Below are 17114 nucleotides of genomic sequence, written 5' to 3'. Positions count from 1 at the left end.
GTCGGTTACCAGGTGTTCACCATATGAAATTATCTCTATGTATGGGATGTATATTGAAATATGAAATCTTGTGGTCTATTGTTACGATTTGATATATATAGGTTAAACCTATAACTCACCAACATTTTTGTTGGCGTTTAAAGCATGTTTATTCTCAGGTGAATATTAAGAGCTTCCGCTGTTGCATACTAAAATAAGGACAAGATTTGGAGTCCATGTTTGTATGATATTATGTAAAAACTGCATTCAAGGAACATATGTCAATGTAATATATTTCTATTGTAAACCATTATGTAATGGTCGTGTGTAAACTGTATATTTTAGATTCTCATTATTTGATAATCTACGTAATGCTTTTGAAACCTTTATTGATAAAATAAAGGTTATGGTTGTTTTAAAAATGAATGCAGTCTTTGAAAAACGTCTCATATAGAGGTCAAAACCTCGCAACGAAATCAATTAATATGGAACGTTTATAATCAATATGACGGGACATTTCAGTTGGTATCCGAGCGTTGGTCTTAGAGAACCAGAATTTTGCATTAGTGTGTCTTATCGAGTTTGTTAGGATGCATTCTGGACTTCGACCGTGTTTACTTGAAAAATGATTGCTTAACAAATTTTGTTGGAAACTATATATTTTTAACATGTGAATATTATGTGATATATTAATCTCTTAACGTGTTTGATATTATGTGATAGATGTTTACCTCTAGAACAAGTCCCATTGACTCACCTAATAATAATGAAGAGTCAAATGTAAATTGGAATGATTCGTGGACTAATTCACAAGTTCCCGAAGAGGAACCAGAAGAAGAGTCGAAACCGGAAGAAGAGTCGGAACCGGAAGAAGAATCGGAACCGAAAGAAGAATCGAAACCGGAAGAAGAATCGGAACCGGAAGAAGAAATAGAACGAGTGGGGGAAATAATAAAACGGTTAAGTAGAAGAAAATCTTCAACCAACCGACCAAAGTTAATTATGGTCAATGGTGTTTCCGCCAAGGAAGCAAAGTATTGGGAGGATTACCAATTCTCCGATGAATAGGATCCCGACAAGGATTCCGATGATGTTATAGAAATTACCCCAACACAATTTAATAAGGCAAAAGAGAACAATAAGGGAAAGGGCATAAAAATAGAGAAATTCGATTCCAAACCCGATGAACTTTATATGTATCGTCAACACCCGTATTTCTTAAGTTGTGACAATAACCCGGGAACCTCTAAACCACCAGGTTTTTCTAAAACAATGTGGAAAACAATGGATCGTATTAGGGGAACATCATATATCCCTAGAAACTTGGCAAAACGAACCAAAATCGAAGAAGAAGAAATGAGCGAGTCGGAATAAGATAGTTGTATGCGTGTGGTGTAATATATGTAATATAGTGTGCTTATGCTTTATGATATATGTAAAAATTGCTTGTATTAATAAGTATTTTTTTATGAATCTAACTCTTGTCTATTTTTACAGTTTAAAAACACAAAATGGATAGACAACCCAATATTTTAAGAGACCTACCCGGAGACATGATTGATGAAATCTTGTATAGAGTCGGTCAGAATTCCTCGGCACAACTATTTAAGGCGAGATCAGTTTGTAAGACATTCGAAGAACGTTCCAAGAATGCCTTGATATATAAAAGGCTTTCGTTCGAAAGATGGGGGATATCACATTAGGAAATCCATAAATTATGATGTGTTTACTTTGACGCATATATTGCGGGGAACCCAAATGCTATTTTACGCAACGGGTTAAGAAATTATTTTGACTCAATATATCCGAATATAGGACTTCGTGATTTAGAAAAAGCGGCTAACATGCAACATAAAGAAGCATGTTATGCTTACGGGTTATAATGTTCACTTCTCACCAAAGTGAGAACAAGAACATCGGGCTACAACTATTAAACAAAACGTTCCCACAAGTGACAGAGTCGGTAATTGGGGTAAGAAATGAGGTTTTTAGATTGTTACGGGACTGTTGGACATTACGTAACCTTCATCCTTTTGACGACGTTACAACACATTGTCTTACTATCGGTCACAATGGTTATGTTCCACAAAACCAAGGATGGGAAGTGGTATTAGTAAAACCAGAATGCATGACTTGTTTCTGGACGTATGAATTACGTGCCTTTATTGCCTTTGCTGAACGCCTTATTTATTAACTAGAATTATCTTCGCAACTACTTTGTATCAAAGTTTTATGTGCTATATTTCATGCTATATTAACTAGAATTATCTACGGTCTAGCAATTCTTGTAGTTGACTCTGCAACTCTTGCATTTCGGAATGTGCAAGTCGATAAGGTGCACGAGCTACAGGTGCAGCTCCGGGTACTAGATCAATCTGAAACTCCACTGATCTCGGTGGGGGTAATCCCGACAATTCTTCTGGAAAGATGTCAAAAAATTCGTTCACAATTCGCACTTCATCCACGCTTTTCTCCTCAGTTTCTAGCTTCTTCACATGTGCTAAAACAGCAAAATGCCCTTTTCTCACGAACTTCTGCGCCTTCATGCAACTAATAAGGTTCAACTTTGGGCTACATCTCTCTCCGTAAACAATTAATGGCACACCATCCTCTCGAGGTATACGAAGAATCTTCTCTCCACAGATACTTCTGCTCTTACCTTGGACAACCAGTCCATACCAACTATCACATCAAAGCTCCCCAACTTAATGGGTATCAAATCAATCTCGAAATCCACTCCAGCTAGGTTTATTATACCTCCTCCGCCAATTTGGTCAACTTTCTCAAGTTTTCCGTTGGCTATTTCGACAAGAACGCTCTCATCCAAAGGAACTAATGACCAATCTATCTTAGAGCAAAAGTGTCTACATACATAACTCCTATCGGCACCATTATCAAACAAGACAGAAGCTAATAGTTTATTGACAGTTAATGTACCTGTAACCAAGTCAGGATACTCACGGGCATCTCTGGCGTTCATGTTGAAGACTCTTCCACGTGCTGGCCCACCATCCTTCTTCTTGTTAGGACATTCATTCTTGAAGTGACCCTGCTGGCCGCATTCAAAGCACTTCTTTGGCCCATTCGGATTTGTCCTCACAGTTGGGGTGTTACAATCTCTGCCGATATGTTCAGTCCTTTTACACTTCTCACACGCTACTTTGCAGTATCCAGTATGATGCTTATAGCATCTCTTGCACTGAAGAAGGCTACCTTTATAATTAGGGTTAGGGTTCCTCCAGTCGTTGTTTCCCTTAAAATTCTCATGCCTCCTAGCCGGGTTCTGATCAAAACCTTTACCCTTGTTTCCGTCCCACTTACATTTCCCATTAGTAGCTCCCAATTCTGATTTCACCTTCTCTGGCTCTTGGCGGGTAATTTGATTCATCAGGGTGTGCGCCATGCGCATAGCTTCCGAGACATTTGCTGGTTTCGAAGAGGTGACATTTCCTTGGATGTCCTTGGGGAGTCCTCACAGATACCGTTCCATTCGCTTGAACTCAGGAGTAACCATTGTGGGGCACATCAATGCCAACTCCAAGTACCTTCGGTTATAGCCATCAAGGTCAGTTCCTACAACCTTTAGTTCCCAAAACTCCGCTTCCATTTTCTAAATTTCGGTTTTGGGGCAGTACTCCTTGATCATAGCCCTCTTAACCTCCTCCCAGGGTGTTACATAAGCTTCATCGATTCCCTGAGCCTGGGCGAACTTATTCCACCAAGTCAAAGCGCAATCCGACAGCGTGCAGGATGCGAACTTGGTCTTATTTACTTCGGAGCAGTTACTCACACAGAACACAGATTCCAACTTTTCAAACCATCTCGTCATCCCAACTGGCCCTTCAGTACCACTGAAATTGTGGGGCTTGCAACTCTAAAATTCCTTATAAGTACACCCATTCTAAATGTTCTGGTTAGCAGGTGGAGCTTGGGGGTTGGCATCCGCCATAGATGCGGCTACTCGAGCAGCTATCATCTCCTCAATCTGTGCTGTTGTGGGAATTTCCCTTGGAACTCTTCCTTTTGCCATCGATCTTCCAAACAAAAATTTCGACTTAAGTCAAAATCCATTATTCAATAATTCACAATATTATAGTAATAGGTAATCAATATGGAAACAATACAATACACGTTAACTAAGCATGGCAAACTAGTTGCAGATAGCACAAAAACCATCATGCAATAACTTAATTAAAATGCCGCACAATAATTCAAACAACAGTAATTCCATTCATAATAAGAAAATTTGCATACAGCTTCATAAGGTTCGTACAATACATAAATGAAAAACAGGAAACTACTAACGGGATACATAAAGAAATCTAATACAACAGTCCTAGGGTGAGGGTGGGTAAATGATGTCCACCCGGTGGGTCATCTGGTCCTCGAGCTCAGTTACTCGAGCACAGAGGGTAAGCACTTCCCTCATCAGCTAGTCTATGGTGGGAGATGCCGGTGGGGCAGGTGGTGCTGGTGGTGCAGGTGGTGTAGGTGGTGCAGGTAGCGCCGGTGGTGCAAATGGCGCACCAGAAGTAGATGGCGCATAACGGGTGACCTTATGCACGAATGGATCAGCAGGATACGGCACAACCCGCTTACGGGCGGTGACCCTATCCAACAGTCCATGTGCGTTAACGAACGGATTACCCCCATTAACCCCTGAAATAACAGTACCATCGAAGCGGTACCGCTTCTTCGGCGGGGTAGAGGATGGCTGCACGGGCTCCTCCTCGGGGTCATCCTCAGAATCCTCCTCGGGATCCTCCTCGCTAGTCTCATTTGATGACGAACTGTCTGAATCATCCGAAGGTGGTGCAGGTACGTCATGTACGGGAGAATGTGTCTGGCCGGCGGTCATAAGTCGATATCTGCCATGTGTAATTGGTACGACACGTCCGTCAGTGGTGCGTCTAACCCAATGTCCACTCTCGTTACGAAAAGGACCGTCCCCATCTCCCCCAGGGATCACAGTACCACCGGAATAGTGCTGTGGCCTCGGGAGTCTAGGGCTGGGTGGAGCTGGAATCTCCTCGGGATCCTCATCTCCGTCTGAGATGTCCATTAGGTTAAGCGCGTGTCTACTATCTCCAGAAGACGAAACGCCAAAGTTGTCAGAAGGTAGCGGTGATGGGATCTGTGAGTCAGCAAAAATAGTAGGCGAAGTAGTAGATGAATCTGAGTCACTCTCCAAATCAATGATAATAGGCGGAATGTCCGACATCTGAACAAGGAAAAATAACTTTTTCCATGTCAGTAAGACATATAGCAAGCACGTAATCAGGCACTACAACATCCTAGCAGTACATAGCATGGAAAGCGTAATAGTATCATACAATTAAAAGCAGATAGTAGCATGCAGTAGCGAGAATAAGCAATGGCATACAGCAAGTGGCAGTAAAAGTAAGCAGTAGCATGCAGCAGTTCCGCAGAAACAAGTAAACAAGCAAGTTGTAGATTAGTTCTATTAGTGAATCCTACTCGACTCGGTCAAGACACACTAATGCAACCTAATTCCCTACAACCAATGCTCTGATACCAAATGTGACGCCCCGTACAAAATCAATGTGTACTGATCATCAACAACAGGTCCATTACAAGGTTACAACACTATATGTTGTTTTAAAACAAGTTTGCATTCATGAAAATATAGCGTTTTACAAAAGATAGCGTGCTTCTATAAATAAAAAGCATTAATATAAGTACGTGACACAAAGGTCATTACAAAGCCATTGTTCAAATGTAACATAAGTTGTGAATGCAAAATAAAAGTTCCATGATTGAGACATCACTAAACAATGCAGCGGAAGTCTAACATAGTAAGTCTAACAGCGAGTCTAATACAGCGGAGGCAACAAACGTCTAAGCACCTGAGAAATAACATGCTTAAAAATGTCAACACGAATGTTGGTGAGCTATAGTTTTATTGTAATCAACAATGTAATGTAGACCACGAGATTTCGTATTCAAAACAGTATGAAAAGTATATGCTTAACCGTGGGCACTTGGTAACTAACTTAACGTAAAATAATATATCACCCCCTAAAAGTACACTAGGCGAGTGCGTTAAAACAGAAGAAGTATTAAACACCCGTTAAATGCTAGCGCGACTAGCCCGAGTGGGGATGTCAAACCCTATGGATCCATATCTAAAATTCGCGTCTACCGGTTCATAAACCAATAGTTAAACGTTACCGAGCTAAGGTGAAAATTTGTGCCGTTCTATCACCCACACATATATAAAGTTTAAGTACTCGTGTCTAGTATGTAAAACATAAAAAGCGCATGTATTCTCAGTCCCAAAAATAGTCCAAGTAAAAAGGGAGATATAACTCACAGTGAATGTGCAGTAAAAGTCGATACGAGATAAGTAAGAAAGTAGTAAGTCGGTCCGAAAGGTCCTCAACCTAAGTCAAAGGTTACTAAGTCAGTAAATCGTCCCAAAAGGTTTAAAAGTAAATAAGTTAAGTCTTAAGTGTCGTCATCATCATCATCATACCTAAAAAGTAAAGTAAGTTTTCAACAAGAATAGAGATCGAAACAAAGGGCTGACTTCATTCAGCTGCTACGACCTCTATACAAACTGAAATGATGTGCGGTCAGTGGCCAAGGCTCCGTATGTGAGTCCTTTTACCTCTATCCATTTTTCAGATCCTAACTCGATGTCGTTTGACCGTGGCGACGGTTCAAGCACGAGTAGGTCAGAATTTCAGTACGTCGTTACAAAGGGGTAGTGACTTTCGGGAGGCTATAAATCCTAAACCGTATATCGGATTTAGGCGAATCTTAAACAAAAAGTTATTTACTCGAACCGAACTATCTGGAAATCAACTTTTCCAGAAGCCCAGGAGTCTGATCAGACCCTGAAAAACAGCAAACAAGTGCTCCAGTGGGTTTCTTGGTGTTTGATGCTCATCACGGTTCTCATCCTTGATGCGTATAAGCCTCAAGTGTACTGATCATATACATAGCATTGTATATGTATATTTTATTTACTAAAGGTTAAAGGCAGAAGTAACGCGAAGTATAGTCGAAAGGTTTAGAATATTCACTAAAAATAAAGATAGCAGATCAGTTTCCGCACTAATAAAAGACTGCGGGTCATTTCGCTAAGTTTCCGCGGGTAGTTAAACAATTCGCAGATCGCGGATATTTCGAATACTATAAAAAGAGAGCATGGCCTCTCATTTATAGGTTGTTGATTCTCTGCCATTTACCCAAACCTTTGTAATTTTCTTTTGTGATTTTACCCAAGGAAGTTTTGCATTGTGTCAAGGTGAATCATGCTAATTGACAATCAAGACCGGGTCGGGGTGGTTGATCACTTGGTAGTTAAAGTGAAAGACGATCATCAGGGCCCAAAATAATCATCAAACATCCCATCCTCCATCCTAATCTCATTGCACTCAATCCTTAATTAAGTAATAACTTAATATAGGATTGATCAATTGGCGCTATCTGTGGGACGCGTTTTTAGAATTAAACCTGAAATTTTTTGTTTTGTGCTGTTAAACAATCAAATACCTTGTTTAATTCTAATCGTGCATTGTTTTGATGATTCACAGGTGAAGACATTAATAATTTGAGGTAAATTGCTTGTTTAATTAAAGTAATGAGCGATATCGGAATTGATAGTGGTATTGCTGTCGCTATGCAAGCAAATGCCCAAAAAAGAGGAAGAAAGCGAAAGTCAGCAAAAATGTATCAAAATTGGCAATCTGCGCCAATTACTTTTTCAAAAATGCAAAGTGACGATTTCTCCAAAATGCTGATAGTAGTATCGTGCAAAGTCGCGAAAACTGGAATCACGATCATGAAAGTTCATGTTGATAATGGTAGCAGCGTTGATATTGTCTATGAACAATGTTTTGTTCAACTGCCAGAGGGTATTAGGGCAAATTTACAACCAACCGTAGCCTCGCTAACTGGTTTTGCGGGGGAATCTTCATTGCCTATGGGCGTGTTGCCCTTAGATGTTGAGTTATTTGATGAAAATGATGATAGTTTAGTGCGACGAGCGCGGCTAGATTTTTATGTTATGTGGACTTCATCTCGCTATAACATGTTGTTAGGCAGAACTGCCTTGGGTAAATTCGGAATTGTTCCATCTACTATTCATGGTATGATTAAATTCGCAACATGTAAAGGTGTTGCTACAATAAGTTCAGCAAGCATTATGCCCATTTGTGCGGATGTTAATGTAAAAAGTGCATTTCAAAAAACCGCCGATACTGCGGAAACATGGTAGTGGTTAATCCTGCGTATCCTGATCAAAAAATTAAAGTAGAATGCAATGTTAGCGCGGATACCAAGAAACAAATTGTGCAGTCACTTGTGCAGTACATGGATGTTTTTGCTTGGTGTGAAAATGATATGACTGGTGTTCCGCGCCATATTGCGGAACACAAACTTAATGTGAATCTAGCTTTAAAACCTGTAGTGCAAAAGCGTAGAGGCATGGCCCCAGACCGAGCTAAGTGGCTGTGCGAGGAAGTAACGAAATTGGTGAGAGCTGGAATTTTGCGCGAAGTTCAATACCAATCATGGATTGCGAATCCAATTTTGGTGAAAAAGCCTGATGGCTCGTGGAGAATGTGTATTGACTTCAAAGATTAAAATAAAGCGTGCCCTAAGGATAACTATCCACTTCCAGAAATTGATTTAAAAGTGGAATCTTTGCATGCTTTTCCGTATAAATATTTTTTGGATGCGGCAAGGGGATATCATCATATCCCAATGGCTAAAGAAGATGCAGATAAAACCGCTTTTCATACAGGCAAAGTCATATTCTCTTATATAATGATGCCTTTTGGTTTAATTAATGCAGGTGCAACATATCAACGCTTAATTGACACCGCGTTCGAAAAACAAATTGGGCGAAATCTTGAGGCTTATGTAGATGATTTAGTAATTAAAATCACAACACAAGAGCGAATTATTGGTGATATGCGGGAAACATTTGATACATTGTGCAGGATAAACATGAAGCTTAATCCGCTAAAGTGTAGTTTTGGTGAAACTGAAGGAAAGATTTTGGGATATCTTGTTACTGAGCAAGGTATTCAAGCTAATCCAAATAAAATTGCAGCTATTGAAAATATGACGGCACCAAAGACGTTCAAGTAAGTGCAGAGTTTGACGAGAAAATTAGCAGCATTAACGCGTTTCTTGTCTAAGGCCACTGAAAAACAATTACCGTTTTTCAAAACTTTAAAAGGCTGCTTGAAACAAAAGAGCTTTGTTTGGACAAGTGAAGCTGAAACCGCATTTCAGGAAATGAAGAAGTTATTAAAAACTTTGCCTACGTTAATAGCGCCAATTGATGGCGAAACTCTTTACCTTTATATATCGGTAGCAAATGAAGCTTTTGGCTCAGTTCTAGTTGCGGAAAGGGATAAAATACAAAAGCCTGTGTATTTTCTCAGTAAAGCTATTACAGGAAGTGAAATAAACTATGCGCCGATTGAGAAATTTGTGTATGCGCTCATACTAACATCGCGAAGGTTAAGAAGATATTTCCAAGGGCATCCGGTGCACGTGTTAACTAACATGTCGGTCAAGCAATTCTTAACAAAACCGGTAGACTCGCATTGTGGGCAGTGGAGTTAGGTGCTTATCAAATTTCTTACCTTCCGCGCAGCACTGTAAAGGGCCAAGTTTTGGCGGATTATCTCGCTGAAATGACTGGGGAGTTGGAGGTGATTAATGAGCGAACAGATTTAAAACAAGTAGTTGGCGAAACATGGGATTTATTTACTGATGGAGCTTCATGTGTAGAAGGCGCAGGTGCGGGTTTGGTTTTGGCAAGCCCAAGTGGTGAGGAGCATACGTACACGTTACGTTTTAATTTTGATGTGATAAATAATGAAGCGGAATATGAAGCCTTGCTTGCTGGTTTAAATATTGCGCGAAAAATGGATATCACTAAATTGCGAGCATTTACAGATTCACAATTAGTAGCAAATCAGTTTAATGGCTCTTTTGAGGCACATGATTCCTCAATGCAGAAATATTTACAGTTGTTGAAAGAATTGGTAGTGCGGTTCGAGCATTTTGAACTCGCGCAAGTGCCAAGAAGTCAAAATAAGAAGGCGGATGCTTCGAGTAAGTTGGCCGCTCTAATGTTTTTGCACTTTCAGAAACAAGTTTGGGTTGAGGAATTGCCAAGCAAGTCAATAGATAACGACTTAATGGTCGCGTCTGTTGTAGAAGAACAGCCAAATTGGATGGAACCAAACCTGCAATACATCTGCAGTGATATTTTGCCAAGTGATAAGCGCGAAGCTCGCTTAGTAAGAGAGCAAGCACCAATGTATATCATTCAAAATGACATTTTATATCGCAATTCATACTGTGGTCCAATGATGCGATGTGTGGGCCCAATTGAAGGGAAAATGATAATTGATGAAGTGCATAACGGTTCTTGTGCAATGCATTCATGTTATAAAACTATCGCGGCAAAAATTATGCGGATGGGTTACTTTTGGCCATCCCTATATCGCTATGTTACAAAAATTGTTAAGCGTTGTAAAAGCTGCCAAAGGCATGCTCCACAGAATCGGATGCCAAGGCATGATATGATCCCTGTTAATTCGCCATGGCCATTTCACAAGTGGGCTATTGTCATTGTAGGGCCATTTCCCGCAGGACCTGGCAATGTCAAATTCCTGATTATGGCAATTGACTATTTTACAAAATGGGTTGAAGCTAAGGCGGTTCCCACTATCACTGGTGTGCAAGTGTGAAATTTTGTGTGGGAGTATATTGTTTGCAGATTTGGTATTCCGCATGAATTAGTTAGCGATAACGGTGCTCAAATAGCGAAAGATCCTTTTAAAACATGGTGCACTGATTTAAATATAATCCAAAAGTTTATATCAGTGGCACATCCACAAGATAATGGCTTATGCGAAGTAACCAACCGTGATATTGTAAGCAGTATTAAAAAGAGGTTATGCGAAAAGCGAACTGGTTGGGTGGATGAATTACCCAATGTTTTATGGGCACATCGCACTACTTTCAAGAAGAGCACTGGGGAAACACCTTTTAGTTTGGTGTATGGCTCTGAGGCAATAATACCCGCTGAAATTCTTGTGCCAACGCATAGAGTCGCTAACTTTGAGGAAGAAGCAAACGATGATGCATTGGGTGAGAATTTGAATTTCATTAAAGAGCAAAGGTTAATGACTGCTATCAGAGAGGCAAATAATAAACAGCAAATTGCCAAGTATTATAACAAAAGAGTGCGTGCTTTATCTTTTTATGTAGGCGAGTGGGTACTGCGAAATAATGATGCAAGTAGAGCAGAGAAACTTGGCAAATTAGGACCTAACTGGGAGGGTCCTTATCAAGTTGTGGCAATTAATGCAGCAGGTTCATATAAGCTCGCAGATGTGGAAGGGCGAACTTTACCTAATGCGTGGCATGCCGCTTTATTAAAGAGATACTATGCGTAATTCTGTGAAAATAACATGAAGGCTAAAATGTATATGTATAAAGTGCGAAATTCGTTGCAAGGCCTATACTTGATATTCTTTCTATGTGTTTTTATTTTTATTTTTTGTAAGTCTTGATCACACTTGTGAGAGTATAAAAAGTAGACATTTGTAAGAATATGCAAAAAGTTTGTTTGAGAAATGCCAAAATTTTATGAAATGTTTTGTATTTTGTTTCATAGTGCTGAGGTGTTTCGTGACGTTTAAATGGCGAAGTGATGAAATTGCCCACTTTCGCAGAAAATAACTATTGTGAAAGGAACTTAAAATCCTAAGTATTTGATTTTGCCAATACTTAGATGCTTCGCAATGCTAATTGATTGCCTAAGGATCGCTTCGGCGGACTTAGAAGATTCATAACGTATAAATATACACGCATATAGATTGTTTCGCAAAAGTACATACTTATTATGTGCACGATAATAAAATTTGGAAATTGCAAAGGACAAGTCCGTGTTATGAATATTAATTGATGAAAGCGCTATATAAATAAAAGTACTTGTAAATATAAGAACATCGAAAATTTTATTAATAATGACGCAGAGGCAGCTGCGCGCTGTTATACAAAGCGAAATTCTATTCCTTGGATAAGTCAAGCTTGATGATGACATCTGCAGTGACATCCTCCTGCTCGTTTATCGCTGTTATCTTAGGAAGGGAAATTTCGGCTATGCCTTTTTGAGCGACAGAAAATGCTGATTGCGCCTCTTCTAACGAACAAAGGCGATCAGCTATTGCAGCTGGTAGTGGTTCTGGCAATGGGCAGTTGATGGAAATCTGATCCATAAACTCTACCCTCTCGCGTAGTTTAACGCGGCAGCGAACGTTGAAAAATTCGCAGAAACAGGCTTAGAGTTGAGAATTTTCCTAGCTAATTCGGGGAAATGTTGACGAAGCTTGGTGAACTCAAGCTCCGCTGAAGCTTTAGAAGCTAGAGCACTGTCCCGCTCTGCCGTTAGCGCCACATCCTCTGACAGCGCTTTAATAGTGGCCTGAAAATTGTTTTCTTTCTCGACCGCAGTAGAAACCTGTTGTTTTAAGTCATCAACGGTGCTTTTTGCTGCGGTGAGTTCGTAAGAGAGGTCAACGCAGCGTTTTTCGCTGTCCGCAGCTTTGGCCTTCTTGGTGTAGTACTTTGCTTTTTTAGCTTCAAGAACATTAAAGAATTGTTCTTGGCGGTAGATCATGTCATAAGCAGAATTGAAGGACATGTAAAAATTCTGCACAAAACTGTTATGCGCATCAAGAACAGAAAGTTTTGAAAATTCGCGGCGAAGCTCGCCTGGGATTGCCATCTTCATTTGTTGACGCTGATCCAGTGCTGCAGCAGAAGAGGCATAAGTGTATCCCGATAAACCGTCAATCCTCACCCCATAAGAGTTGGGTAGAGTGCGGAACAACTCTATGATTTGGTCAAGAGTGTTTGGGCTCTCAAAAATGGGGTCACCAGTGGAACCGCCTGCAAAAACATGCAAATTTTAAGATACGCAGAAAAATACGAGCATTAATTATGCGATAATGTTTAGGATTTACCTGTTTGCTGATCCCCTTCATAATCTGCTATAATCGGATTATCGTAAAGAGTGGTGTCGGGTTGCTTTAATTTTTTTACTTTGTGATTGTGGCAGCGTCTGGTATGGTCATTTGGTGGAGCTTGGCTTCGTTAGGGGAGATTTGGAGGTCAAGTCGACGACCAAAATTGTTTGCTTCTCTTTTGACGGCGTCGATTTAGCCTCAGGGCTTGTTAATAGCTTCGTGATCAAGGGTTTTGGGTTAACCTTGCTATCAACTTCGTCGATCTTCATTATTGATTGAATAGAAGTTGCGAGTAAGAAAGTAGTTGCACAGGTGGAATGAATATTTGTTTAATTGCGATATGTTTCGAAGTAGCGAGTGGGAAATTCGTAATAATGGACACCGATATATATAGAGGAAGTAAGAGTGCTAATCAATTATGTTTAAGTGTCCGTTATGCTGGTTTAAACAGTAATATTTTCGCTAACGAATACAAACGGTAACTTTGTTTGCTGTAATGGTAACAAAGGCATAGCGAAAATATTATAATGCGGATAGCGGTCATGAATAACTGCAAATTTTTAAGAGTTTATCATGATATATTTACTTCGCAAGATGTATCATAATAAACTGGGGGGACTTGATCATATACATAACATTGTATATGTATATTTTATTTACTAAAGGTTAAAGGCAGAAGTAACGTTAAGTATAGTCGAAAGGTTTGGAATATTCACTAAAAATAAAGATAGCTGATCAGTTTCCGCGCTAATAAAACACTGCGGGTCATTTCGCTAAGTTTCCACGGGTAGTTAAACAATTTGCAGACCGCGGATATTTCGAATACTATAAATAGAGAGCATGGCCTCTCATTTATAGGTTGTTGATTTTCTACCATTTGCCTGAACCTTTGTAATTTTCCCTTGTGATTTTGCCCAAGCAACTTTTGCATTGTGTCAAGGTGAATCATGCTAATTGACAATCAAGACCGAGTTGGGGTGGTTGATCACTTGGTAGTTAAAGTGAAAGACGATCATCAGGGCCCAAAATAATCATCAAACATCCCATCCTCCATCCTAATCTCATTGCACTCAATCCTTAATTAAGTAATAACTTAATATAGGATTGATCATGTATAACTCTTGATGTTTTAGCATCACTTTAATCAAGGTTTAACCATCAATACACAAAGTCAAGACTAAGAAATAAAATACAACTCATCTAAGAGTTTGAGCAAGATGATGAACCAAAGTTACATCAAATTCTTAGTTTCGACACAAGTACAAGTTTTATTAAGCTATAAACTTTGATTTAAACTAAATAAGCAAGACCTTAAGTTATAGAACTTAGATCTTAGCTAAGTATTAAAGACCATAGACTAAAAAGTCTAGATCTCATGTTCTTGGTGAAACCCTAAGTCATAGCACTTAGACTTTCAACTTTTACACAACCATAAGTTATGAAACTTAGATTTTGTAAAGTAAAATGAACATAAGCTAATGAACTTTTGTTTAAACAAAGTAGAAGACCATAAGTTACACAACTTAGATCAAACACAAAAATGAAACCCTAAGCTAGAGAGCTTGGATTCCTAACAACACTTATGAGATTTCAAGCTAGTAAGCTTGTATCTTTTGTTTAATGAAAACACAAGTCACAAATCTAAAGTACAACAAATTAAAGAAGATCATAAGTTAGTAAACTTTGATCTTAACTAACTTTTTGTAGAAATCTTAAGCTAGTAAGCTTGTATTTCTAATGTTCTTGAAGATCCATAAAGTAAAAAGTTGGATCTACAAGTTACATGAAGATCATAAACATGAGTTTTGATCTTTTAACACAATTAAAGAGATCTTAAGTTAATAAACTTAGATCTAACAAGATAATGAAGATTCAAAGCTAAAAAGCTTGAATCCTTCATGTTCTTGAAGACTTTTCAAAACAAAGTTTGAATCTTACAAGAGTTATGAAGATTCAAGTTACAAAACTTGAATCCTTGATTATGATGATGATGATGATTCACGAAAATAAGGAAAGAAAAGAAGAAAAGAAAATCAAGAACACTTACAAGTTCTTCAAAACTTTGGAGAGAAGTTAGAGTGAGAAGCAACTAGAGAGAAAAGTGTGTGTGTTTGAGAAAATGAAGTGAAATTTGAAAAATGAAGTGGTGGTGGTGGTGTTAAATAGCCGACGGCCAAAGAAGGGGTGGGGAGACCGTTTCGACCTCATGTGGTGGTGGCATGGTGTGGTCCATGGTGGTGGTACAAAGTAGTGTTGGTATGTTGGGTGGTTTGAGACAAAATGTAAGTATTAGTACACAAGGCATGCTAGTTACTTGTCTCATTATTTACATGGGCTAACCATTAAATAAATGGCCTAATTAGTCCACTAAGTTGAGTAGGTTGGGCCATGGGAGTCCATTAAGATAAAAGTCCATTAAGGCTAACTTGTGAGCATTAGTAAACACTAAGCGAAATTAATAAACCATCAAGCCAAGTAATTGTCATTAATAAATAACAATTATGTTTACGTAGTCATAATATTCCAATTACGACAAAATTTTAACGTGTACCAAGTACGTAGCTCGTTTTAAACAATGAGTGACACTAACGGTCGTAAATGCATTCAAGGATCATGTTAAGTGATTAAGCACTTAATAACACGTTGTAGATATTAATGAAGGTAATTAACATAATTAATGATCCCAGAATAAAATCTAACTCAGTACGTACAAATACGCAATTTCGTGAAAGTAATAAATATAATTATAAGTCGAAAAAGTCGAGTCGTTACATTACCCACCTGTTAAAGAAAATTTCGTCCCGAAATTTAAGCTGAGGTAGACGGTATAGTCGTGAAGAGGTGAGGATACTTCTGCATCATTTGATCCTCTCGTTCCCAAGTAAACTCAGGTCCTCGTTTAGCATTCCAACGGACTCGGACAATTGGAATCTTGTTGTGCTTTAAAGTCTTAATCTCGCAGTCCATGACTTCAACAGGTTCTTCCACGAAATGGAGTTTGTCATCAATCGTAAGCTCCTCTAGTGGTATGACAAGTTCTGCTTCAGCAAGACACTTCTTCAGACTCGATACGTGGAAGGTAGGATGAACGGAGCTCAATTGAGTCGGAAGATCCAAACGGTAAGCAACGGGTCCAATGCGCTCCAAGATTTCAAACAGACCAATATATCGCGGATTTAACTTCCCACGCTTTCCAAAATGGATTACATCTTTCCAAGGTGCGACTTTCAACATTACGCGGTCACCCACTTGGAATTCGAAATCCTTGCGTTTAAGGTCGGCATAGCTCTTTTAACGATCACGGGCCGTCTTGAGCCTTGCTTGGATTTGAACGATCTTCTCGGTTGTTTCATGGATGAGTTAGGGTCTGGTGATTTGCTTTTCACCTACTTCGGCCCAATAAATAGGAGAACGGCATTTGCAGCCATACAACGCTTCGAAAGGTGCGGTATTAATACTCGAATGATAACTGTTATTGTAAGAGAATTCGGCTAGCGGCAAATGCTTTTCCCAAGCTTTTTCGAAATCAATAACACAAGCAAGCAACATGTCCTCCAAAGTTTGAATCGTGCGTTCGCTTTGTCCGTCGGTCTGTGGGTGATATGCGCTACTCATGTCGAGACGTGTTCCCAAGGCTTCTTGCAAGGAATGCCAAAATCTAGAAGCGAAACGGGCAACTCAGTCTGAAATAATCGATAAGGGTACACCGTGATGAGATACAATTTCCTTTATGTATAGTTGCGTGAGTTTTTTCATCGTATCAGTTTCCTTCATGGCTAGGAAGTGAGCAGATTTGGTAAGACGGTCAATAATAACCCAGATGGTATCATATCCGCCCACCGTCTTTGGTAGTTTTGTAATGAAGTCCATCGTTATCCTTTCCCACTTCCATTGCGGGATTTCGGGTTGTTGAAGTAACCCAGATGGTCTTTAGTGTTCGGCTTTGACCTTTGAATAAGTCAAACACTTTCCAACGTAAGTAGCAACATCCTTCTTAAGGTTTGGCCACCAATATTGCTCCTTGAGATCATGGTACATCTTACCGGCTCCTGGATGAATCGAATACCTTGACTTATGGGCTTCGTCTATGATAAGGCTTCGCAAATC

The 17114-nt window shown here is 39.4% G+C and overlaps 1 protein-coding gene across 1 annotated transcript; it reads left to right on the top strand.

Annotated features, from left to right (window-relative positions):
• The first annotated feature begins 8712 nt into the window (after positions 1-8712).
• LOC139841591 (uncharacterized) lies at positions 8713-11718 on the top strand. The gene is made up of 5 exons (XM_071831805.1): positions 8713-9034; positions 9194-9479; positions 9617-10715; positions 11004-11349; positions 11654-11718. The coding sequence occupies exons 1-5, from the start codon at positions 8713-8715 to the stop codon at positions 11716-11718; spliced, it is 2118 nt and encodes a 705-aa protein (XP_071687906.1).
• The last annotated feature ends 5396 nt before the right edge of the window (positions 11719-17114 follow it).

Source organism: Rutidosis leptorrhynchoides, chromosome 4, assembly GCF_046630445.1.
Source record: "Rutidosis leptorrhynchoides isolate AG116_Rl617_1_P2 chromosome 4, CSIRO_AGI_Rlap_v1, whole genome shotgun sequence".
NCBI lineage: Eukaryota > Viridiplantae > Streptophyta > Magnoliopsida > Asterales > Asteraceae > Rutidosis > Rutidosis leptorrhynchoides.
This window is presented reverse-complemented; position numbering and strand designations above follow the sequence as displayed.